General features: G+C 51.6%; 4 protein-coding genes across 14 annotated transcripts; 1 reads left to right on the forward strand and 3 right to left on the reverse strand.

The window, feature by feature from the left end:
• Positions 1–87: 87 nt before the first annotated feature.
• MOGS (mannosyl-oligosaccharide glucosidase) lies at positions 88–7062 on the reverse strand. Its single transcript, XM_043603760.1, has 5 exons — positions 6950–7062; positions 3363–3984; positions 2945–3171; positions 2280–2476; positions 88–2040 (listed from the first exon to the last, which is right to left on the reverse strand). Exons 2-5 carry the CDS (start codon positions 3703–3705, stop codon positions 297–299), a joined length of 2511 nt encoding a protein of 836 aa, XP_043459695.1. The 5' UTR covers positions 3706–3984; positions 6950–7062; the 3' UTR covers positions 88–296.
• MRPL53 (mitochondrial ribosomal protein L53) lies at positions 5912–8379 on the reverse strand. The gene is made up of 3 exons (XM_043603775.1): positions 7683–8379; positions 7468–7580; positions 5912–7360 (listed from the first exon to the last, which is right to left on the reverse strand). Exons 1-3 carry the CDS (start codon positions 7772–7774, stop codon positions 7227–7229), a joined length of 339 nt encoding a protein of 112 aa, XP_043459710.1. The 5' UTR covers positions 7775–8379; the 3' UTR covers positions 5912–7226.
• Positions 8380–8424: 45 nt separating this feature from the next.
• Positions 8425–15936, reverse strand: CCDC142 (coiled-coil domain containing 142). Of its 5 annotated transcripts, none has more exons than XM_043603764.1 (9): positions 14865–15936; positions 14481–14567; positions 14254–14403; positions 13989–14119; positions 13803–13916; positions 10124–10238; positions 9736–9913; positions 9413–9612; positions 8425–9256 (listed from the first exon to the last, which is right to left on the reverse strand). In XM_043603764.1, the coding sequence occupies exons 1-9, from the start codon at positions 15934–15936 to the stop codon at positions 9000–9002; spliced, it is 2304 nt and encodes a 767-aa protein (XP_043459699.1). In that variant the 3' UTR covers positions 8425–8999. The 5 variants fall into 5 exon arrangements, with proteins under 5 accessions (XP_043459699.1, XP_043459698.1, XP_043459700.1 ...); XM_043603763.1 differs by having other exon boundaries at positions 14212–14403; XM_043603765.1 differs by lacking the exon at positions 14481–14567 and having other exon boundaries at positions 14212–14403.
• Positions 15937–16123: 187 nt separating this feature from the next.
• On the forward strand, positions 16124–24587 carry TTC31 (tetratricopeptide repeat domain 31). 7 transcript variants are annotated; one of them, XR_006301018.1, is made up of 13 exons: positions 16124–16236; positions 16394–16482; positions 19449–19551; positions 19672–19910; positions 20083–20166; positions 20935–20991; positions 21092–21172; positions 21286–21480; positions 21727–21778; positions 21868–21958; positions 22047–22333; positions 22571–22742; positions 23009–23030. XR_006301018.1 is itself a non-coding variant. In XM_043603768.1 (13 exons), exons 1-13 carry the CDS (start codon positions 16197–16199, stop codon positions 23300–23302), a joined length of 1569 nt encoding a protein of 522 aa, XP_043459703.1. In that variant the 5' UTR covers positions 16124–16196; the 3' UTR covers positions 23303–24587. The 7 variants fall into 7 exon arrangements, 6 of the variants coding, with proteins under 6 accessions (XP_043459703.1, XP_043459704.1, XP_043459701.1 ...); XM_043603768.1 differs by having other exon boundaries at positions 22047–22188; positions 22641–22742; positions 23009–24587; XM_043603769.1 differs by having other exon boundaries at positions 22047–22188; positions 22641–22742; positions 23012–24587.
• The last annotated feature ends 476 nt before the right edge of the window (positions 24588–25063 follow it).

The following is a 25063-nucleotide window of genomic DNA, read 5'->3' on the forward strand; positions in this document are numbered from 1 at the left end:
TTCCCAACCTCCTCTGAAGAAAAGCAGGCAGCTCTAAGGTCTGGACTGAGCTAAGACTTCTTGGTGAGGCAAAATTGGCAAAAGCAATGGAGTTTGGCATGGTTTTCCAATTTATTTAGAAAAATAGACTCTGAATTCACATTCACCCCGGGGCTTTGTGGGATGACAGTAAGGAGACACCTGAGATGAGCTGAGGAAAGTTTGAAGCGCTAGTATCTGAGGGCTGGGGGCAGAAGCTAGGGACTTGGTCCCTTTAGTCCAGAGTGGGGGCCTGGCTCCCCTCTCACCCTCCCCCTTCAGTAGTCTTCAGCCATGGCTAGTAGGACAAGGCTGGTCCAGCCTTGGAAAGGGCGGCAGCCCATACCCCTCCCATCCCGGTCACTATACTGCTCCCAAAGGAAACCTGTGGCCTGGTACTGCCGCCACACATTGCCTACCACATTGGCACGGAGCTCACTGTGGAGCTTGGCAGCCCGGGCCCGGTGGGGACCCTCCAGATGACCATAGTGGTAGAGAGCCCCTAAGGCTAGGTAGTTAACATTGAGCCACACAGCACCCCGCCAGTAGGGAGGATCATGCTCTGAATTGCGCTGGCCATAAAAGGGGCTGGAGGCTGCGAGGGAGCGCAAACCAAAGGGGCTCCAGAGATGGCGGCTGTCAGCTAGAACATCCAGCAGGGGCCCAAGGCGGGATGAGTTGGGGTCCAGCAGCCGCAGCAGCATGGGAAAAAGACTGACGTAGCCCAAGGCATCCACATACTGTAAGTGAGGGTGGGGCCGGCCCACTACCCGCACCAGCCCCTGGGGGGGCCGAGGCTTCAGCTGCACTGCTTTTGTGTGGTTTCCAAAGTCTGCAAAGACTCCTAGCTCTGGGGCCCAGTGCAGCTCATCCAGGCTCTCCTCTGCCTCCAGTGAGGCAGCCAGTGGGCCCAGCTCTGCAGCTGCCTCAGCCTCTCCCAGCTGTTCTGCCAGCCGCACCAGCACACGGGCACCCAGTGCCACCCAGCACCGCAGGTCAAGGTGCCGCTCACTGGCTGAGGGGTGTGAAGCTCGGGGATAGTCATCCAGCCCTGAAGGCAGTGTCTTAGGGTTCAACAGGGTTGGCAAAGCGGGGTCCCGACCCCGCCAGCGGTAAGATAGTGGCACTGGCCCTGCCTGGCTCTTGTAGAGCCAGGAGAACCAGGCATGCAGACGGGGGAAGGCCCTGCGGAGGAAGGCAAAGTCAGCAGGGTCACCACCCTCTAGCATGTGGGCTACAGGCAAAAGCAGGGTTGGGGGGTTGGCATGGGCTGCCCGTTGCACCAGAAATTCTGGGGGCACCCGGGCTCGGGCCTCATCTCCCAGTACCTGCTCTCGTCCAATCCAGCCATCAGCATTGAGCAGCCCCAACCAGTGGCCTAGGGCTTCCCGGGTAAGGCGGGGATCCCACCGCTGTACCACCAGCTGGTGAAAGCCCTCATCCCAGAGGAAGCCTCGTGGGAAGAATGATCGGGAGGGCACTGCTGTGAAAAGAGGGACAGGTGGAAAGAGAGCTGGGTCCACCTTCTGCTCAGACCCCTCAACCCCCATGTCTGCCAACACCAGACCCTGTCCATAGAAGTAGCCAATTCCACCAAGGAGGCCACTGAGGGCAGCCTGACCCAAAACCTGCTCCTCAGAGCTCAGCCCCTTCTTCTTCAGCTGAAAGGTCTTCTCAAAGCGCTCTCTAAAGGCTTCAGCATGGCTCTCCAGGGCCTGGGTGAGCAGGCTGCCTGCCAACTGTGCCAGGGCTTGTCTTTCTCCTGCCCGGGCACTGCCCGATTCAAACACCAACTCCACAGAAAAGGGGACTTTCAGTGTCACCTGTTGTATCAAGAATTGCCCTTGTCCCTGTCCTTGCCCACTTGGGCCTCTGTCCTCCCACTTCAGAGATCCTGGCAAGCCGAGGTAGCGTTCAGGGGAAGCCCCTGGGGGCCGATGCTGAAACCAGCTTCTTAGGCGACTCTTCACCATCTCTGTGAGCAAGGGAAGTCCTGGGTTGGAGGACCAGAAGACATTGTAGCTTGAAGGGAAGAAGATAAATTGGAAATATTACTCAGGAGAAAATCGTGGGGATTATAAAGAGAAATAAGAGGTGATCAGGAGAGTCAAGATGGGAGGGTCTTGGCAATGCAGGGGACTTGGAGCCTGGTGAGAAGGGAACTAACTGGTGGAAAGAAGGTAGAGTGGGGGAGATAGATATCAGGCTAAGTCAGCATCCATACCATCCCTACCATCACCCCACACTCTCTTCCCCGTTACCTGCTATACTTGGGGGCAGTATCCCCTGGATGGGTTGGTGGCATAAGTGTAAAGCGGAAGTCACCAAGTTCACTGGAGTGTCCACTGATGAACTTCAACTGTCCTTTGGCCCCAACCTCTGGTACTAAGACTTCCTTGCCATCTGTCACCACATAGAAGAACAGGGACACCAAAGGCAGGGCAGAGGTATCCGAGGCCTGTGTGACCAAGGAGGACAGAAAAACATAGCATTAGATTAGTAGTCTCTCCTGAAAATCCAGCCTTACTCAAAGGGACGCCATGCAGGAGCAACATGGTAAACATATATCTGCAGTGTTGAGGGTCAATGAGCGTTAAGTACCTAGTGAGATGAGGTATAGAGATTTGCACAGGGTTCTCTGGGAAACAGTGTTTTTGTGTTGCATACTATGCTAAGAACTCTACACATCATTTTCTTTTATTCCTACAATCCTATGAGTAAAGTGCTATTTGTATCTCCATTTTGCAGACACAGAAACCACAGATTATGGATAGTAAATAGAGATGGTCTATACAGGCAAGTGTTTAAGGCAGGCAGCCAGATTCAGAGCCCCTGCTGTTAACCTTCACAACATACTGAGTTTGCTGGCAGCAAAGAAAGGGTGGAGGGAGTCTGGGCTGGGGGAAGGGTGTCCTGAGGCCCTGACCTGAGGCTCTACAGTCACTCTCCAGCTCCAGTCCCCTCCGTGCTGACCCCCAGGCCTCTTGACGAACTCAGTCGTGAGTCTTAGGGCCCCATCCTGGATGTGTTGCCGCCCGAAGGAGAGACCGTCGTGGAACTCCCAGCCATAGGGACCCACGCCGTCCCCCTGCTCACACGTGTGCCTGAGCTTAGGGGTCCCTGCGGTGGCGCCTTGCTGCGCCCACATCAGTCCTGGGGGTAGAATGGCCACGTAAGTCAAAGAGAGAGCAGGGGACCTGTCCCTCTGGGTCTCCGAGAACTTCACGATCATTCATCCTCATAACTCTTCTGAACCATCCCTCCCCACTGTTGTTCTGGCGTGAAGCTGGGGCGCCCAGATTAAGAGTCCGCCTGCCTGCCCTCCCGCCCCGAGACCCAGTTACCGGTGAGGAGCGGCTTCGGACTGCGAGTCTTCATGCCGAAGTAGACGTGAGGGCGGTAGGTGCCCCAGAAGAGGTCCGGGGCCACGGCGGGGCTGGAAGAGTCGGGAGGCAGTGCCGAGGGCGCGGAGTGCAGTGTGACCGCCCGCCGCACACGGTGCCACGCCAGCAGCCAGAATCCTGACAGGCCCAGGGCCAGAGACAGGACCACAACGCCCAGAGCCGCTCTCCCGACAGTGCCACGGGCCGCGCCGCCCCGTCGTGCGGGGCCACCCCGAACCACCCTTTCAGCTATCCGCGCTCCTTCTGCCGGGGTTCCACGGCGCCGCCGCTCGCCCCGAGCCATCCTGGCACGGACGTCGGCGTCGCAGTGCTCGGAGAGGCGGCAATGGAGCCCAGGTCCTGCCTTGCTTCCCCGGCTTCCGCGCTGCGCCCGGAGACCACAGACCTGTCACCCGCGCCTGCCGGTCCGCGCCTCTCGCTCCGTTTCCGTCTCCCACCGGAAGTCCCGCCCCGCCACGTCAGATTAAGTCTCAAAGTCCGGAACCGCCGTCACCCGCGTGGTTTATAGGGCTAGCTGTACCCTGGGTTAACGTTTCTTTGGCGTCCTTGCGGATTTCACAGGCTAGTAGATACAAGTAATCTCACGTTGGCTTTTTTTGTTTTGTTTTTCAAATGACTATATATTAACAACCTGAGACGCCATCCCGAGTGGATGACATTTAACCGCCCCCTAACCCGCCCCAGGCAGGTGGCTGAAAACTGTGGCCTAGAAAATTCAAGTAACTTGGCCCCGGCCACAGAGCCAGGAAGTGGCTAGCGTAGAGCCGAAGTGTATCTAAAACAGACCGGATCGTTTTGCCCACGCTCATGCCTTCTTTCCAACTTAAGTGGAGTGTGCTGGAGTGGACCCAAAAGGAAGCGGGAAATCTTTTTTTTTTTGTTAATGTTTGTTTACTTTTGAGAGAGAGAGAGCATGAGAGACAAAGGGACAGACAGAGGGAGACACAGAATCAGAAGCAGGTGCCAGGCTCTGAGCTGTCAGCACAGAGCTGGATGTGGGGCTTGAACTCCGGAACTGTGAGATCATGACCAGAGCCGAAGTGGGACACTTATCCAACTGAGGCATCCAGGGGCCCTGTTCCAGCAGTCTTCAAGCGACCTGTAACTTTAGAGAAATCAGATATCCACTCAGTCCAGGATTCCTTATCTAGATGAATCCTAATAGGACCAGAATGGTGGTGCATGCACTTCGAGAATGCATTTCCCCCGCTTTTCTACAAACCACGAAGTGAAGCAGCTTAGAAGGATAGCTTATATTCAGGTCAGGAAAGGCTGTAGGAAGGAGGCAACATTTACCTTAGCATAAAAGGTGTTTTCATAGGGGCACCTGGGTAGCTCAGTCAGTTAAACTCCTGACATCTGCTCAGGTCATGATCTCAGGGTTCCTGGGTTTGAGCCCTGCATCATGCTCTGTGCTGACAGCTCAACGCTTGGAGCCTGCTTCCGATTCTATGTCTCTGTCTCTCTCTGACCCTCCCCTGCTCACACTCTGTCTCTCTCTCAAACACTAAAAAAACTTTTTAAAAGGTATTTTCATAAAGTACAAGTCCCTATCATCCTTTAAAACACCCTACTTGACATCATTATGCTACTCTAGCTACTATCACACCTCCCATCCAAACTCATTATATAAAGCTAGTACTTTATGCTACATATATCCGCTTTCAATTTTGCTATAATATGGTATCTGGCCCTACCCTCCACTGGTAGACTTTTTGCTCTTTCAACAATCACCTTCTAACCAAACCTAATGGTCACTCATGTCTTTCTCTTCCTTGCTACCATTGCATCTAATTCACATGTCTACTGTAGCACTTATTACATTCCTGGGTTTCATTATTCATCTTTGTATCCCAGTACTAATCACAGTTACAGTACTAATTGCACACGGTAGATGGTAAATATTTGTAAACTCGGCAAATGTTAATTGCACACTATGTATCAGGCACTATGCAAAGTGCTGGGGACACAGAAAAAACAGCCCAACCTCAAGTTCACAGTGCCAGCATTCAATCTATGTTTACAACAATGTCTGAACCATGCCCATTTTTACAGATGAGGAGAGAGGTAAAGTCTGGCCAGACAGAAGAGCCAGCTAGCCACTGAGCTGGGGAACTCAAATCTAGGCTGTCAGTATCCTTTTGGCTATAGCATAAGGCCTCTTAGATAACACATATGCTCCGGGTAATGTTTTAGGCACTTACAATAGCAACTCATTTAATCCTCTCAACAGTCCTAGAAGATAGGTACTACTATCCCAATTTTACTAATGAGGAAACAGGCACTGAGAGACTAAGTAATTTTTCCACAGTCACAGAACTACTTAGGGGCAAGCTAAGATTTCAACCTTAGGAATTCTGGCTCTTTACTACACCATACTGCCTCCTGGTAGGTTTTGGTTTGGTTTTTGGTAGTTTCTTTTTTAAAGGGGGAGGGGGAAAAAAACAGCCCTTGAAGATAGCACCCTTTCAAGCAGAGAAGCAGTGTAGTAATGCTATAGCAAAGTCATGGAAAATGTATTTGGCAAAGTACACAGCAGCCAGTGTCTAGAAATCCTTGATTGTCTAAGGATTCTGAAGTTCTCTAAACCAGTAGCCATCAACCATCTTTTCCTACAACCCATGATAAGAAACAATTCTATTCTGCAACCAAGTACCTACAGATACGCACACATAAACATACTTCATGTTTTATATATATATTCATGATTATGCTGAAAACTTAAATTTCTTAAAAGAGTACTTCCCATTCTCCATGCCATGCACTCTGATACTTTTTATTCTATTTTACTTTGTTTTTGAAAGGCTGATTTAACCCTCTAAATCGATTTCATGATCCATACTAATGAGTTGGTAACCCAGTATGAAAAACGCATTGGGCACAGTGTGAAACAAGTAGTGAGACATAAAAACAGTGATGTGCTTTGAAAGATAAAAGTAAGCAGCAGCAAAAACGGTCAGAAAAAAAGGAGATTGGGTGGGAGAATACAATGATACAGGAAAGTGAATGGGAACGGAGAAAACATTTCAGAAGCTTTTGTTTAAAAAAGAATATTTTGAATTTACTAACTGGATATGCAGGGAAAGAGAGAGGGCAGAAGCAGAGATAATGCTGCGGTTTCCAGCCCAGGTGGCTGAGAAGATGAAGCAGATGAAGGAATGGAGAAGTCAGGGGGAGAGGAAAGTATATGTATATGTAAGATTATCAATTCTATTTTGGACACAGAGTTTGGTGGGGTTTGGAGGAAATCGGTAGTAGGTAACCTGACCATAGCACAGTCGTTGAGATTAGAGCCAAACAGAAATGTAGGATTTAACCCCAGAGTTCAAGTTATGACAGGATGAAATGCTCAGACATACAGAAGAAAATGAAGGATGAGAGTACAATTTTATGGTTAAAAGAAAAAAAACCCATGAGGAAGAGAACTTCCACAAGGGAGTGAATTAAAAGTGGCAGATGCTACTGAGATGGAACTATGAAGACCGAGAAAAACAGCGCTGGATTTGGCTAATAAGAGCAAGAGGTACCTTGAGTGAGTGGTGGGAAAAGCCATATTCAAAAGGGTAAAGCAGGGAGTGATGGTAAGAAAATGAAATAAATTCAAGTTTGTGCAGATCCCTCTCCAATCATGTCTCGTTTCTGAAACGTTGGTTGGATCAGTAGTCACAGGGCTCGCTCTTTTTTTTCTTTTTGGCGCTCCATGGCCCTCCAGATGGTGATTCGAGTGACGAAGTCTCTCAAACTTTTAGGTAAGTGTCCTAACAATCCCAAGCTAAAATCTGCTTGTTGATCTCTTCTGCACTGTCAGCGCCCGGTACCAGCGCCTGGCTTGTCCCCGCTCCCCGCCGCAGCCCTAGTCTGGATGTGGGAGGCGAAGGCTGTGAGCATTTCCTGGGCGGTGAGGTGGGTACCGCGCATAATCAGGCGATGCCCGTCTCCTGGGGAAGAAACAAACGAGTCAGGCACGGCGAGGGCGGCGAGCCCCGGACTGAGGACGCGCGGGCTGCCTGGCGCCCCTTCCGTCCGCCTCCCCACCCCAGCCCACCGAACAGCACGTCCACGCAGGGCTCGGAGCCGTCGTGCCTCACGTCCACAATCACCGAGCAGTTGAGATTGGTGGAACGGACCTTCTCGCTGCTCACCGCCTGGAGGAAGGTCCTACGGTGGGAAAACAGCTTGAGCGTCCGGCCGAGAGGGCTAGACCCCCTAGACCCCCAGCGGGAGGAAGGCGCGCCCCTTCCCGTCCCCGCTTCCAAGTACCTTGTCGACTCCACATTCTTCTCGAAGGGGCAGAATTGAACCCGAACCTGCTTCACAGACCGGAGCCCGAGCCGAGCCAAGGACGCCGCCATGGTGACCTCCGCACCGGAAGGCCTCGTGCGGGCGGAAGTGCCCGTTACCGCCGCTCTCCCCTCCCTGCCCCCGGCTTCTTCAGGGTGGGGTCTCTGATTCTCCAGTAGCCGAGCTAGCGTTCCGGGTGCTTGGGGCCCTGGGCTCCCCACTCCAAGAGGAGGAAGGCCAGCGGGGAGGTGGTTTCGATACAGGGTATGGAGGGCCCCAAAGTAAGCGGTCAGTAAATACCTATCATTAATAGTCCTCTTGTACCACGGCGAAAACAATAAATAATGCAAAAGCCTTGCACTTGGCTACGATAACTAGTCCGTCTTTTGCGGTCTTTCCCTTTCCGTACGTTGCTGTGCCAGATCTAGGTTAACACCATGTCAAGCGCTGGTCCCTTCGGTGAGGACACTGCCATGGCAGGGATTATACAGCTACCAGGGAGGTAAAGCCTCCTCAAGTAACTGAAGATCAAACACATTGAACTCTGAGTAAACAAAGTTTAAACGTGAAGGACCTTTAGCCTAATATTCAGTGACTTAAAATAGAAGGGGCCCCTGGGTGGGTCAGCACGTCTGACTTTGGCTCGGGTCATGATCTCACAGTTCGTGAGTTTGAGCCCCACGTCAGGCCCCGTGCTGACAGCTCGGAGCCTGGAGCCTGCTTCCGATTCTGTGTCTCCCTCTCTTTCTGCCCCACCCCTGCTTGCTCTCTGTTTCTCAAAACTGAATAAACATTAAAAAAAATATTTTTTTGAATAGTAACAAGACAGGGAGTATAGGGTAATACAATCCTTGGGAGTGATCCAAATGTAGAAATGCCTATTCCACCTCTGTGGTTCCTGATGAATTGTGTGTTCAGCCTGGCTCCTGGGACTTAAGAGGAAGTGGCATCTAGGCTTTCTGCTTTCTATCACTTTTTCTCTTTCCCTTTCCCCAGGGACCCAACTCCATAGCCCTGAGATGTCTTCACTGTTGGGGAACTAGGCCTGAGCCTCCCAAGGATGCTGACCTCCAGGTTCCAGGCTGTGGTGGTTTGGCCCTTTACTCTGGACTCCAGGCACTGGAGTGATCTTGGATTCTTAGCTTCTAAGTCCAGGTTCTTTGTAGCTTGTGGTTCTCAGGTATCCTTTCTTTCAGGCTCCCAATGTAGGCTTCTTTAACATGCACTTCTAAATGGCTGAGCTTTTCCAGCCAGAGATGGGGAGCTCTGAATTTTTGCCTCGGCATCCCAGGTTCCTTAGGATTCGGGACTGGTCCCCAGGCATGAAAGAAAAGGCAAGTGCCAACGGGGGCGCTGGTGCTGCCTCAGGGCAAGCCAGGCCTGCTGATTTCCCACCAGGTAAGCCTCTGGGCTAGGTCCCCCTCCCCAGAGTGTGCTTAGCAGCTGAGCTGTCTGGGCTGGGGGTGCTCCAGGCCGAAGAGGGGGCTCCAAGTTCTCCAAGCTGTTGAGGCTGCTGCTGGGCAATTCCATGGTCTGGACCTCATTGCATATACCTAGTAAGGCAGGAATGGAAGACAGGCAGTGGGCAGGAGGAGGGGTACCACCACTCTTGACAACTATATGAGGTTAGTGATGTGGATGGGGGATGGAGCACATAAAGTAGCAAGGACAGGTCAAGGAGAGCCTGGAGTTGGAGAACAGTGACTCACAGCAACAGGGAGGCCTCCTGTGGACTTCAGGCTTGGGCAGGGGCTGCTGGAATAGACACAGCAGGGCGCCATCCAGCCTCTGGAAGATGTTGAGTGTGAGCAGAGACTGGCGAAGTTCTGGCGACAGGCCCCACTGCTCCTCCTCCAGCAACTCCCGCACCACTCCAAAGTCTTGTCTGAGCTGCAGCGCCCCCTGCAGGCTGAAGGCCAAGGTACAATGTGGCCACCTGCCTCTACTGCCTCTCTAACTGCTCCGCCCCATCTACCCCCTTGCTTTTTCCAGTTCCATCCAGCCCTCTGCCACTGCCTCCTTTTCTCCCCACCTGAACCGGATCCCGTGCCTGAGGATGTGGTCAAGCCAGGCACCCAGGATGGCTGTCAGTGCTTGGCCAAGGGCAGGGGCCTGGGCTTGGGGCGGCAATCCCTGCAATCCTTGCAGCACAGGCTCCAGTACAGTGCGAACCACCAACCCAGCATACTCACTGGGAATGCTGGGCAGTTCTGGAATGAGAGAAGAGAAAGGACAGCATATGAGGCTATGGAGATCTGTTGAGCTCCTAAGGGAACATTTAGGGGAAGATGGCTAGGATTTGTGGGGACATGGAAGGCAAGGATAAGGATGGAGACAGAGAAGTGGAGCCAGGATCTGGAGGAGTCAGGACACTGTTACCCCTGGGAACCCTGGAAGGGGATGCTGGGAAGAGGAGTTACCAGGAGAGAGATGATGCCGCCAGTACCGGCCCCGTGGCATGTAGAGTTCAAAGCCCTGTGTGGCTTGTTTATGACATTCTTGAAAAAAGAGACTTAGTGACTCTTCAGGCAGGAGCTGTGTAAATATGGAGAAAGTAAAAGGGGCTTCTCTGTTGGAGAACTGCCAAATTATGATGCTTTTTTGAATCTCAGGTTTTTAACCTGGCTTTCATAAAGCCCCAGAACAGAATTGTATTCATAATTCTATGGGCTTGGGCAATTCTGAGGAAAGATGTCCTAGCTTTATTGGGTTTTCCTAAAGGCCTGGACCCAGAAAAGATGATAGACAATTGTCATAGGATTACCCTGCTCTTCTCAGCTTGGTTCAGAGTCTGGAAGTCCTCCAGGTTAATTTTACTCTATAGGAACATTAATAGGAAAAAAGGGGGAGATACCCTCACCACTACCAATGTTTAAAAGCAAATGCTAGAGAGAGGGGTCTGCGGATCTACAGACAGGCAGAGGCTGAAGAAAGAAAGGGGGAATTGTACGATCTTCCACCATCTATGAAAGGAAGGCAGGAACTATATGCAGACCAGGAGCAAGCACTGTAACTTTCTGAGATTCAGGACCTTTTGGAATGTCCTTAAACTGAATATTTTTTACACCCTACTTCCATTACTTTTGTAACCCATAAAGCAAAAAAGGCCCATGGGCTGGTTTGGTTTCTGTGCTTTGATAGGTTATGTTTTTGTAATGGGAGAGGGCAGAAAAAAAAAAAAAAAGAAAAAAAGGGAGGGGGGTTCTTGGGGCACCTGGGCAGCTCAGTCAGTTAAGCGTCCGACTCTTGGTTTCAGCTCAGGGCATGATCTCACCGTTCTTGAGTTTGAGCCCTGAGTCAGGCTCCGTGCTGACAGCATGGGATTTTCTCTTGGGATTTTCTCTCTCCCTCTCTCTGCCCCTGCTCTGCTTGCTCTCTCTCTCTCTCAAAGAAAATAAACTAAAAAAAAAAAAAAAAAAATAGAGAGAGGTCCCTACAGCCCGTTGGAGAGGAACCCCAAGAAATGGGGTATGTGGTGACAGCTCTGTAAAGAAAAGGTAACTGGATGCTTGTAAGCCTGAAGAGAGGAAGGGACCTGGGGGCTGGATTGGGGGAAGTGGAGCCCATGTGGCTTCTGGTACATATCCTGACAATAGCCTATCCTAAATCCAATTTTTTTAATGTTTATTTATTTTTGAGAGCGAGAGAGAGACAGAGTGCGAGTGGGGAAGGGGCAGACAGAGAGGGAGACACAGAATCCGAAGCAGGGAGACACAGAATCTGATGTTTAACTGACTAAGCCGCCCAGGCGCCCCCCTAAATCCAAATTCTTGCTCTCTTCTCCTGAAAACCAAAACCCCTTACTCCTTATTTATACCAAGGAAACTACCCTATTGTCAACTGCCATTTGTTAGGAATCTCTCTGTACCCAACACTCCGAGGAAACACAAGGTCACACTATGAAATAGTCTTTCTGTCTGGGACATTACAGTCTGGGTGGGGAGAAAACTCACAATGTCTGATTCTTCTTTTCCATCCCAGTGCCATATGCAGTGGAATGCCCAGAGCAGACACCCAACAGTGCAATCACCAGGCACACGAACAAGGCATGCAGAGTCCTTTGCACAACGGTTAGTTAACACAGTAAGCACACTGTCCCTGTTCTCACCACCACCAAGAGCTGGACCCTTTTTTTTATGTCTCCTCATCTCCCAACCTGACCAGTATAGCTGGATCAGACTCTATCACCGTCTCCACTGTTCCCCTCCTGCTCTTCCCATGGCTCTCCATCATTCATAAGACAAAGCCCAAATTTTGTGGGCTGGTGTCCAATGCCCTCCACAATTTGATGCCAACCTGCTTTCTCTTCCACAGTCCCCCATCCATCTCTGGACAAGTGTGTATATGCCTGAATGCATGCATACACGCACATGCACACACATGCACACACCAAGGGAGCTTGTGCTTTGGTCAGGCCACCTCCCCACTATTTCCCCAAGGAACTATGTACTGCCCACCCCCACCTCCAGTAACCCCTGCTGCTCCTCTGAGGCTGTCTAGCCACCAGCTCGAGACATAGACCCTGTATGGAGCTTCTGTAATTACATGTAATGACATGCTAGTTCCCATGGCTATCACTGTCCCAACTTCCTCATGAGGAGCCTGCTCTGGGGTATGTTGAGTTGAAGGAGGCAGCAATAAATTGAGGTGGAACAGGCAGATGTAGATGGTAGAGTAGGGCTAAACCGTTGAGGCAGGGGGGAGTGAAGCACAGCACCAAGGCACTGTGGGCAAACAGGAAGGCAGAGAGAGGGGCAGTTAAGCATCTGATTTCAGCTCAAGTCATGATCTCAGAGCTCATGAGTTCCAGCCCCATACTGGGCTTTGTGCTGACAGCTCAGAGCGTGGAGCTTGCTTCAGATTCTGTGTCTCCCTCTCTGTCTGCTCCTCCCCTGCTCATGCTCTGTCGCACTTTCTCTCCCAAGAGTACATAAACATTTAAAAAATAAATAAATAAAAGGAATGCAGAGAGAAGAAGAGCAGAGGGACAAAGCCTGAACTCTGTAGCCACGCCCCTATTCAGAGCAGAATAATTCAGAGCAGAGGAGAAACTTGGGCAGGGAGAGAAAACAAAAAGACGGAGAAACATCCTCCATAGTAGGAACAGATACTGTGCAAAATGGGGAAAAATTAAAAAGAAGTATAATAATTTTATTCATAAGTTTAGAAGAAAATAAACTACTAGAAGACAAACAAGAGTAGATGAAGGTCACCACTGTGGAACAGGAATCAGAGGTGGGGTGGGGGTAGTTAAAGTGCTATTGTTTTTTCATTAAAGCCCTTCTAAAATAATATTCTATTTCACCTTTTTAAATTTTTACTTCTTTTAATTTTGAGAGAGAGAGAGCGTGCACACGCAAGGTGGGGAGAGGAGCAAAGGGAGAGAGAGAATCTCAAGCAGGCTCCACGCTCTTGAGATCATGACCTGATCCGAAGTCAAGAGTCAGATGCTCCAACCAACTTAGCCACCGAGAGGCACCAGTATTCTGTTTCACTTTTTAAACTATGGACATGTATTACTTTAATAAAAAAATATAAGTTATATATTTAGAAAAGAGAAACATCATATCAAAGCTAGTAAACAGAAGGGTAGGTTCAATCATTTATCTGGCTTTTTCTCTATCAAATGTACTTCAGAGTAACCAAATAATTAATGAAGGCAAATTTCACTTTATAGGAATAATTCAACCAATAAATGAAGAAGAAATGATAGACTTGGGATATCACCACTTTGCACCCTTTAATGAAATAATGGATCTAGGCAGTAATCATTAGTGGCTGTTATGAGAGCCTGACATGCAGATGAAACAGAATTGACCAGGAGTTGATAGCTGTTAAAGCCTCAGTGGTAGGAATATGGGGGTCCATTATACGCTTCTCTCTATTTTTGTATATGTTTGAAGTTTTCCATAGTAACAAGGTAAAGAAAGAGAGAACAAAAAATGAACAGAGTAAGAAAAGATAAATTCAGCAGAGACTCTAGAGATTCCAAGTCCCTGGGATGTCCCACCACCATCACCACCACCATCATCCTAACCCCAAAGCTGGGCATAGAACAGACTCTTAAACTGCCACTGCCAGCGCCCCTGCTCTTCTCACCTGGATCTGTGCAGTTAGCTTCTGGATCTCCAGGCCCAGCTGCTGCTCCACCTCCAGGGACAAACTTTCTTCTGAGGCCAGTCTAGACAGAGCTGCCGCCTCATGCAATAGAGGCTTTGGCAGAAATGGGAAGTGAGATTTCAGCCCAGCCCAGGCTCCTCTCCTGCCCACTCCCCAGCTACTCACAGGTAAGTCCTTCTGGATCAGAAGCAGGAAAGAATCTGGGGCCCATGCTGCCAGATGCTGCTGAGTTCTACCCAAAAACCAGAGCAAGGTGGTCTGCAGGGTACAGAGCCCTAAAGCAAGGGGTGCAGGATCTGGGAAGAGGAGGATGAAACATCTGAGGGGTCATAGAACCCCTCTGGGAGGAGGCAGGCTTCAGAACAGAGTGAAAGAATAAAGAGGATACCTTCAACTGTTCTGTTCCTCCATCCCCAGTACTTTGTCTCACCTGGAGGCTGACAGAGGGGCAGCCCTGACCTGGGTTGTTGAAGGGCATCCAAGAGAGGAGGAAAAAGCTGTTGCAGAAGTTCAGTGGTATGAGAGGATGAGGGACGGCTGCTCTGATCTTCACCAGCAGATCCCAAGGCCTGGCAGAAGCCTGAGGATGAGGGGTATGGTCTGATAAGGAAGGGGCAATCTGGGGCTATGTCACTCCCAATGCCCCTTCCTTCTCACCTTGGTCCCAATTCCAGATAAGGGACTGATGAAATAGGTTGCGACACAAAGAAGCCAGCTCCTTCTCACACTCCTGAGGCAGGGATGCTAGTGGGAGAAATGACTTGGAGCCTGAAAAGAAGGCTTCCCTTTTCCAGAACCACTGCCCACTCAGTGATGGGGGAAGAGGGGAGGCTTCCACCAAGCCTCAAGACTTGAGTGGAAGATGAGACTTTGCCTTGAAAGCCCAGATACTATTGTCTGACTGGTGGGGAGGAGGGGTGGGGTGGGGGTGTTCATTCTAAAGGGACTGCTTTTGGAGTCTGGTTGGCAGGGGAGTGAGGAGGCTAGGGAGAAGAAAGAGACCCCAGTCTTCCTAAATGCCCACCCAGGCCCATCACTCACCCTGACCCAGTGCCTGACTTAGTTGTTGTGCGGCTGCCCTGTGGTCCCTCCAGGGTCCTAGACTTAGGTCCAGACTCTGAGCACAAGCTGCCCATAGCAGGGTCCAGTACTGGCTCCACAGGGCTCCAGCCCCTCCAAGCCCCAGTCCACTGCTGGCTGAATCACTCACACCCCCCAGCAGCCCCAGCAGCCCGGGCAGCAACTCCCGCTCCTCCTGGCACCGACTTCGGAGGTGGTCCCGCAAGCCTGGCCCCCTGAGCGCCTCATCTAGCTGACCAGCCACCTGGCAACCCCGCTCCCCCGTCAGGAGGTGGAGCACACGGAGGGGTGGGAAAGGGCGCGCTGCCCCCGGAATTTGGCTCAAGGCTTTTCCCATCAGCTGGTGGTAGGCGGGAAGTGCCAAGAGCACGTCAGCAAGTTGGGACGACAAGCCCGGGCTGGCAGGCTCCCGACCCAGAGCCCGAAGCTGCATCTCGATGGCAGCATCCAGGCGCTGAGCGGCCAGTCCAACGGGACGCGCCAGGAGTAGCGGCTCCGGAGTCTCCCGTGGGCCGCTTCGCAGGACAGCCCCACGGGTAGGCAGCAGCAGGTCGCGGCACAGCTGAGGCAAGGGGCCAGGGCCAAGGGCCGTCGCGCTGGGACTCAGGATCCTCAGGAGGCGCACGGCCGTCTGTAGGTGGCAGGCGCAGTCCCGGGCTTGAAGGAGCTGCTCCCGCTCACGATGCAGCCGCAGCAACACGGCCCGGAGACGCTGCAGCGCGGGAGGAATGGGGCGGCCGGCTGCCGGCTCCTGCCACCAGTCTGCAGCGCCCGCCTCGCGGTGCTCTCCTGCGTCTGCTGGCGCCGGCGCAGCCCACCACGGCTGCGCTCCCCGAGCTCCGCCGGGCCGTGGGTTCAGGCAGGGAATGCTCCCGGCAACCGGCAGCCGCGGCCAGCCACGAAAGTCCCCGCCGAGAGCGCCCGCCTGCCTTCTCTCCCACTGCTCTTCCACAGCGCCTTCTGGTTGTGACCAAAACGGCGGCACGGTGGCGAGCGGAGGCAGAAAGCCACCGGAGCGAGACCCCTGGGCCATGGGACGCCGAGTCCGGAACGAACCTAACGAGTCCCACTTCCCCGCACAGCCCAACGCCCGCTGCCGCCGGGACTCCGCCCTGTCCCAGGAGCCGTCATTTCTCGCCCGGGAGCCGCCGGGACCGTCTTGGACTCTCTCGCGCTCCGTAATCGGAGGCTTCTGCCCGTAACAAAGATGGCAGTTTACCCTGTCCTACTCCGCCCTTCGGCGGGTATCAAGTACCAGATCATCTTTCACTTTCGGGTTACTGTTGTTGAGAGATGGCGCCGATTCCGAAGACTGTGGGGCGGATAAAGCTAGGTAAGCAGGTGTGACAAGACAGGAGAGGGTCCAGGAGGGTAGGGCAGCCCCACTTGGGTCTGTTTTCAGTAGGGTCTTGGGCTTCACGCGGTGGGCGTAGGGCTCCGGCCCATCCAACCTGAACACCGTGACGCGCCGTTGCTTTCCTTTACCATAGACTGTCCTCTGCGGTCTGGCTGTCCGCTGGAGGTCGCTGCTGTCCCCAAACTCTGCAAGGAATTCGGTCCTGAAGACTACGGCGCAGAGGTAAAAGGGACTCCTAGCTCTTCCTTGTCCGGTTTATCTTGGTCACGCCTCTTTCCAACCAGCTGTGCTGAGCCCCGCCTATGCCGGGCGATGCCCTGGGCTCTGAGGGCTCCGTGGAGCCTGGAGGAGCGCGTGACAAATGGAGGGCGTGGGGCCCCGGGAACCACGCTGCCTAGATAAGTGCTGGACGTGGGCGGGATTGAGTTGACAACGGTTTCTGAGTTGAGGATTTGGGAAGTGGGTGGTAGTTCCTTAGGATAAGATATTACATTACGAACGGAGGGAGGAGTGTGAGCAAAGACGCCGAGGCAAGGAAAAGTTTAGAGGACTTCACCGAAGTGGGACTTGAGTGGTTTGGTTGGAACCGTAAGAAATGCAGTGGGAAAGAAGGAAGAGAGAGGCTTGAAAGGCTTTGTCTGGCACAGGGGCTTGGGTGTCCTCAAGTAGGTGATAGGGTTATTGAGGGAAGGACAGAATCAGATTTAGGAGCCCTGACAATCTGTGTCTCCAGTTGCTTCCTGGGGCTGTCCAAAACCTCAAACTCAACAAGTCTAGAAGTTAACTCATCATCTTTGCAAATTGGTTCCTTTTCCTCTAATCTTAATTTTGGTTAGCAACACGAACTGACATCCAGTTGCTTACAGCATAAATCTGAGAATCATTGTACATAATCCTCCCTTTCCTTTACCTCACACATGAAACCACTAAAATCCACTTTGGAAGTGTCTCTTGACTCAAGCGCATCGTTTCCATTCCTGCTCCCACTGCCATGGCCTTAGTTCAAGAACTCATTCTCTATGGCCTATGGCCTGCTAACTAAACATTCCACCCCTAGACTCATCTTCCCCAGTGCTGTTTCTCTTGAGCACTCCACTCCCATCACTGACAAGACGAAGTCCAAACTCACTGGGTCACAAAGGTTCTTCAGACCCAGCTTCTGACTGCATCTCTGTTAGAATAGTCTCCTCACCAGTCTCTGCTTTTGCTCAGTCAGCACACATATTGAACACCAGCTATATACCAGGCACTGTTGCAGGCACTGGAAAGACAGCAGTAAACCAAACAGACAAAATTCCTTTTTTTCAATGAATTAGAAGCATCTAGTGGAGGCAACCAATCAACAAATAAACAATATAGTATGCCAAATATGAAAAGTGCAAAGAAAAATAAAGCAAGAAGGACAGGGGGTGCTGAGTGGAGTTGAGAGCTTCTCTTTTTAAAGGAAGTGGTCAGAGAAGGCCTCCTGGAAAAGGTTTAAGAAGAGATCTGAAGGGGTGAGCCATTCACTGGGGAAAGAGCATTCCAGGGAGAGGAAGTAACAAGTACAAAAGCCTGAGATGAGAGCACGCTTGGTGTGTTGTAGGAACTTCAGAGGAGACCACTGGCCACTGTAGGTTGAGGTAGGACAAGAAGATAGGAGATGATTCATGGAGGACTGAGTTGCTAGATTGTGTTCAGCGATGTGAATTAAGAGAGTAGCATAGACTGTGCTTTGGGGAGAAATAGAAGATCAAGGTAATCCTTTTTTGTTTTTAAAGATGGCTAGAGTGGGCCAGTTAGAAGTTGAAACAAACCCACCAGGCAATTGAGTTTGAAAATAAAATAAGTGTTGCTAAAAGTGCACAGCAGCATAAATGAAGATGCTGTGAAGTCAGGACAATCTTCTGATGGAAACCCTGGCTCTAAAACTGCTTAGAAAGTTGACTATACCTCAGTGATCTGAAGTCCTTCCTATGCATTAGTTTAGCACATTGGAGTTTCATGTAACTTCTAAGTTTCTCAGTCAGTGGGCCACCACCTAGTCAGGGGTGTGCTCTGTTTAGGCCTGATTAGGCCACACAGGAACAAGATGACTCCTGTTCTCCCCTAAAGCTGACAGTAACTGGGGAAATGATTCTCATAAGAACCCCAGAACATAACGGACCAGGTCTTGAAGAGTCTTGTCTCATCTTGTGAATGATGAAGCCAAGGTTCAGAGAGGTTATATGACTTGTTCACAATCAAACAACCGGGCAGTGCAGAGCCAGAACTAAGATGCAAGCAGTTTCATTTCACGACAGTGTTCTTTCCAGTTCCATGCTTCTTGCCAATTGAGAGAGCAATAAAAAGCAGTGAATAATAAGGTTCTAAATTGTATAACACAGAGCATGTGAGTAGAGCTTCGTTGAGTGAAGGCAGAGATTATTGGAGATGAAGAGGTCTGGGAAGGCTTTGAGGGCAGATGGAATTTGAACTGGGCCTTGAAGGTGAGACAAGATGTGATGAGAAGCTCACAGCCAGGATCAGGGGACAGTTGGGAGGAAGATCCTGGAAGGGATCTGATAGCAGAGGGATGAAAGCAGCCAAGCAGTGGAGAATTACAGAGAAGACTGGGAAGGTCAGCCAGGGAGTGTTGCAGAAGGCTCCGAATCTCAGGCTGAGGAGCTAGACTCAGTCCTGCCTATGGCCTTGACAGTGGGGAATTACTGGAAGTTAGTTGCTGAGTAGGGAACTAACTGCTGAGAGCTTGGTTTGAGGGGAAGCAAATGAAGTGCAGGGGAGAGGCCAGCCAGGAACTGCTGCTCTCATTCAGGCATGCGGTAGCTCCCGAGTAGGTTATATGGGGTTGCTCATATTCAGGGATTTGACAAGGGACATAACTGGAAGAGCAGGTAGGAGGGTTCCGTTTCTGGGGCCTCAGTGTGGCTGATGTGGTGGCAGGTCAAGGGGAGGAGATCTTGTATGATGGATGGAGAAGGCTGGACTGAAAGGCCTCACAGAACCCTTGGGAAGCAGGAGAGTAGTGATACCAGGAAAACCAGAGCAGTGTGTCTTAAGGTGCTGAGTGGGGAGAGGTCAGCCAATAAGGTTCTCCAGGCTGGGTGGCTGGTTTGTGGTGGCCACGGTGGAGGGGTCAACCCAGCCAAGTCCCTCGTTCTCTCCTAGAGCTCCCCCCAATACCAGCCTCCCTCCCCTCCCCCTCCCAGGACATAGTGGATTTTCTTCGACGGCTTGTGGAGAGTGATCCCCAGGGCCTGCACCGGATCCATGTGGATGGGAGCAGCGGGCGGCTGCAGCTGTGGCACCATGGTGGGGCGTGCAGGGGCCGGGCCCAGGGATCGAGGCTGGTACCCTGGGGAGGGCTGGCCCTCAGATACTCCTCTCTCTCATGTTCTTTTTTCTTTCCCTTTTTCTTATCCCTCCTGACAGATTACCTCCTGGACCATTTCTGTGATGAGGCTAAAACACCTGGACAGAGTGACAGAGACAAAGGGGCCGAGGGACTGGGCACCTACTGTGGTCTCCGAAAGTCCTTCCTGTATCCTCCCCAAGGGTTTGAGCCCTGTGAGCCCTGCCCTCATAGCCCCTCTGCCTCTGCATCTGCCTCCGGTGGCTCAGACAGCCTACTTGAGGTGGCCATGCCCCAGAAGCTCCTGCTGACTGAAGAGGTGAGACGGTCAACAAGGGGCTTCACCTCCCCCAGGGTTCCTCCAACTGCCATATTCCCATATATGTATTTTCCCCTAATCTGGACCTTTCAAGGTCCTTCCATACTGCTGGCCTCCCTTTGGTTTTCTTGTTCTCTTTCTCTTTTCCCGTCACCTGCCTTTCCTTCTCCAGGAAGCCAACCACCTGGCTGAGGAGCTGGTGGCTGAGGAGGAGCGCCTGAAACAGAAAGCAGAGAAGAAACGACTCAAGAAGAAGGTGGCTGGAAAGCAGAAGGAGTGGGAACCTGGAGGGATTTGGAAGAGGGAAAGAGGGAAGCTTTGTGAGAACAGGAAAGAACCCAAGGTGGTCTGTAGTAGACCCTCTTGCCAGAGGGGGGGCCAAGGAGCTCAGAGCCCAGAGGTGGAAGGTCTCGTGGAAGCCCTATGATGTGGTGGTTCTGGAGTCACACTGTACCGGCTGGGTTGGAATCTGCCTCTTTCTTACTGTGAGACCTCTGCCTGGTGGCTCTCGTGTCTACTTGCTCACTTGTAAAATGAGGATGACACAAAACCTACCTCCTGGAGTTGTAGGGATTAGATGAGAGTGTATGCAAAGCTCTTAACCCAGTACATGTCATATAATCTATTGTACACGTGAAGAATTGGTTTCAAGATACAAATTGCGCGCGTGTGCACGTGCATGCGCGCACGTGTGTGTGTGTGTGTGTGTGTGTGTGTGCGCGCGCGCGTGTGTATTTACATAGAAGGTTCAGGGGCACCTGGGTGGCTCAGTGGGTTAAGCGTCTGACTTCAGCTCAGGTCATGATCTCACAGTTCATGAGTTCAAGCCCCGCATCCAGCTCTGTGCTGACAGCTCAGAGCCTGGAGCCTGCTTCGGATTCTGTGTCTCCCTCTCTCTCTGCCCCTTCCCTGCTCATGCTCTGTCTCTCTCTCTCTCAAAAATAAAATAGAAATTTTAAAAATTAAAAAAAACATAGAATTTTCAAATAATGCATCATCAGCATCATCGTCATTATCATTGCAGCGTCAAAAGGATCGCAGGCGACAGGAACGCTTGGAGCAGGAGGGTGGGGAGCCCAAGGTGAGTGTCTATAGGCAGGTATGAGGAGCACTCAGTGCTAGGAGGGTGGGAGCTGAAAAGGCAGGCAGCTCAGGGTGATCCCTGTCTGCCTTCCCTCCAGCTCAAGGCCACCCCAGATAGAGATGGGAGCCCTCCATCTAGCCCTGGGAACCCTGCTCAGGGACAGTGTGGTGAGGAAGAGGTGAGACTCCCCTTCCTTCCCTTCTTGGTCTCTGCCCACCCCCACCTATCCCTCCACCTACTCCAGGACATACTTCATTCCCATCCCCTCCTAACTCTCCTTTCTGCTCACAGGACTTACTGGATCTATCTAGCACTTTCGTGTCTCTGGCTTTGCGCAAGGTTGGGGATTGGCCCCCCAGTGCCCGCAGAGACAAGGGACTGAGCCAGGAGCCCCGAGGCAAAAGTCTGGGCCCCCAAGAGAAGATGGACCAGAAGGAAGGGAGCTCTCCAATAGAAGAAAGGCCCAGGCAGACCCCTAAGGCAGAGGTGAGGTGACCAGTAGAAGGACTTCTCTGGCTCTAGAATCAAGAGACCTGGGGTCCAGCTCCATCACGGACACCCTGACCCTAGTTTCCTCTGCAGGAAGGTAGAGCTGATACCATCTTGCAGAACTGTCATAAAAATTACGTAAATTGGGTGATGCTGACTGCAATGTTTATTGTTTGAACAAAGGAGAAAGATTTGGGGAGGCTGAGGTCTCGAGTCCCACTTGACTTTGCTCCCCATCCTTAGGCATCTCCAGGACTACCGGCAGCTGCCTTACAGCAGAGCCAGGAGCTGGCAAGTGAGATTATCTCTCTCCTTCTTTTCCTCCTCACCCTCCCCTCTCTGGGTTAGCCCCATCTGAACCTTCCTGCCTTCTCTCCTCCCCAGAGCTGGGTACCAGCTTGGCCCAAAATGGTTTCTACCACAAGGCTGTGCTTCTTTTTACCGAGGCCTTGAAGCTCAACCCTCAGGATCATCGGTGAGTAGGGGCTTAGCCTCTGTGCTCGGAGGTCAGGACAAGGCAAAGTGTTGAGGATCCAGACTTTTGGCCACTTTGTCTTTATCAGGTTATTTGGAAACCGCTCTTTCTGCCATGAACGGCTGGGTCAACCAATGTGGGCCCTGGCTGATGCCCAGGTGGCCCTTACTCTGCAACCTGGCTGGCCCCGAGGCCTCTTCCGCCTGGGCAAGGCCTTGATGGGACTGCAGGTAATGGGTCTGAGATTGGAAGCAAAGGAGGAATTTGGGTGGGATGGGATGGGGATTGGGTCTACACTGCATTTTCTAGGAAAGCTCCTAGTACCACACTGTCACAGTCTTAGTAGTACAAGAGGCCTAGGCGAGTTTGAGAAAGGGGCAGTTATGGGGCGCCTGGGTGGCGCAGTCGGTTAAGCGTCCGACTTCAGCCAGGTCACGATCTCGCGGTCCGTGAGTTCGAGCCCCGCGTCAGGCTCTGGGCTGATGGCTCAGAGCCTGGAGCCTGTTTCCGATTCTGGGTCTCCCTCTCTCTCTGCCCCTGCCCTGTTCATGCTCTGTCTCTCTCTGTCCCAAAAATAAATAAACATTGAAAAAAAAAATTTTAAAGAGAAAGGGGCAGTTTTAATTTCATTTACCCCCTTGATACCTAAGCTTTGCTCTTTCTAATCCCTCTGGAACCAAAGCGTTTTGAAGAGGCAGCTGCTGTGTTCCAGGAGACTCTGAGAGGCGGCTCCCAGCCTGACGCAGCCCGGGAGCTCCACTCTTGCCTTCTGCACCTCGCCCTGGTAAGGGAACCTGCCCACTGTCATGCTGAGGGGGCAGCAGGAGAAATGGCTGGCATTTCCACAGTGGGCCCTGCTCCCTTCTGCCTCAGACAGATAGTGGGGGCAGGAATGGGCGGGAATGGGCGGGAATGACCTCTCCTTTGCCCAATAGTCTCAACTCCTCCAACTGCTAGAAGATTCCCCGAGGTTTGCATTTGGGAAGTCCCTTAACACTGAAGTCCACTGAAAAGGAGTATCTACAGGTGCCCCTTCCTTTCCCTTCTCAGCAGAATCAGCGAGGAGGAATCCGGGTGCCACATCTGACAACTGGGTTCCCGCAACCATTTTCCCATGCTGAGCCGGGGACCACAAGCCTCCCGTCTGTCAGTCGCCCTCCAAGCACCGCTCCAAGAGCTCCTGGCCTTCTGTCTCTACCCTTGCGTTTTCCCCCATGTCATCTGAGCCACCCCAACTGGACCCTGCCCCAAATTCAGACTAGAAGACCGCACCCTCTTCAGGACCCCTCAAAGGGCTCTGGTGTGCTAGGACTTGGGCCCCAGCATCTACCTCAGGCCAGATGACAGAGGACCTGTCCCTCATAGGACAAGGCCATGTGTGTATCCCACAGTTCACTGCATATTTTGAGACCTTGTACTCTAAAACCATAATTAAAGACACCCCTGGTTGTCATTCCTTTTGCCACAGAGACCGGATGACAGAAAGGAGCCCCATGACCACTGAAACAACCTTTCTTTGGTTTTAAAGCAGATGGCTTCCTCTGGGAGCAGTAAGGAAAAATAAAACCCACCAAGGCTAAGGAGGGAACTGTACAAAAGTTAGGTTTTCAGACTATGACAGACCCCACAGGGAGCATATGGGGCTTGCTCTGCTTCTTGGCCCCGAGGGACTCATTCACCAACCAGAGCTCTATGCTCAGGAACAGGGCCACGATGATGAATGAGGCCTGAGTCCCACCCTTCACCTTGATAGAGGCTCACATCTTCCTGAGCCCAGCTCTTACCCTGTTTCTTCTAGCCCCAGCCACTCATGCCTTGTTTTCTGTCATTTGGTGCACATTCTGACCTCTCCTTTGCCCAATAGTCTTAACTCCTCCAACTGCTAGAAGATTCACTGGGGTTTGCATTTGGGAAGTCCCTCACCAGCTCCTGCTTGGAGTTGGCAGGGTTCATAACATCACATCTTCCCACTGCTGACTGTCCTGCTGATGGGGCGTCAGCAAGCACCCAGGGAGCTGCTACCTTGGCCATGCTCTTTTTCTGTTCCAGCACTGGGTATTGTAATGAGCCTTTCCCCATGTGAATTTATGCAGTTTTCCCACCAAGAGTTACTGCCCCCCAAAGAAGGCCATAATTCCCTACTTCTTGTGTAAGAATCAAGGTCTTTTGGTTCTCTAAGATCCTGGCAGCTGCCCCTGGCTGCTTCCTCCCTAGCCTTGCCTGGGACTCTCAGCTCATTGAAATATGGATCTGTGGGGGACTTTTAAGCCTTCCAGAATGCCTTGCCTGGGAGAACCATTTGCCAGGATACATGATTCTTGCTGCCTTATGGTCTTGCTCAACAACATTCACACCTGTATAGGAGGTGTTGAAACACACCTCCTTTCTACAGGGCTTTCCCAAATTCTTTTTGTTTATTGAGCAGGCTCCTTGAATATATCAGAATGAAGTCTTCCATTGCTAGCTGGGTCACCTTGGGTCATCTGCCTCAGTTCCCTCATCTGTAAAATGGGGGCAGTCCCTACCCCACAGGGCTTTTGTGAGGAGTGGAAGTAAAAGTGTGAGAAAATACCTACAAAGTGCCTGGTACATAAAGGGTGTTAAATAAACTGATTTTTTTTATCTGCAACTGTCCTACATAATCATGATTCCCATAGTGGGAAGAGATGAGTATGAGTACACTGCTGCTTATTTCACAAAATACAGAGTTCCTGGGACTGTGGTTCTCCCAAGTGTAGTCCCTGAACCAGCAGGGACTTGTTGCAAATATACATTCTCAGGCCCCACCCTATACCTTTTCAATCAGAAAGTGCAACAGCGGGGCTCAGCGATTTGTATTTCATTAAGCCCTCCAGGTGATCGACCCTAATGCCCAAGCACTATTCTTTTTTTTTTTTAATTTTTTTTAACATTTATTTAGTTTTGAGACAGAGAGAGAGAGAGCATGAACAGGGGAGGGTCAGAGAAGGAGGGAGACACAGAATCTGAAACAGGCTCCAGGCTCTGAGCTGTCAGCACAGAGCCCGACGCGGGGCTTGAACTCACGGACCACGAGATCATGACCTGAACCGAAGTCGGCCGCTTAACCAACTGAGCCACCCAGGC

Source organism: Prionailurus bengalensis, chromosome A3, assembly GCF_016509475.1.
Source record: "Prionailurus bengalensis isolate Pbe53 chromosome A3, Fcat_Pben_1.1_paternal_pri, whole genome shotgun sequence".
NCBI lineage: Eukaryota > Metazoa > Chordata > Mammalia > Carnivora > Felidae > Prionailurus > Prionailurus bengalensis.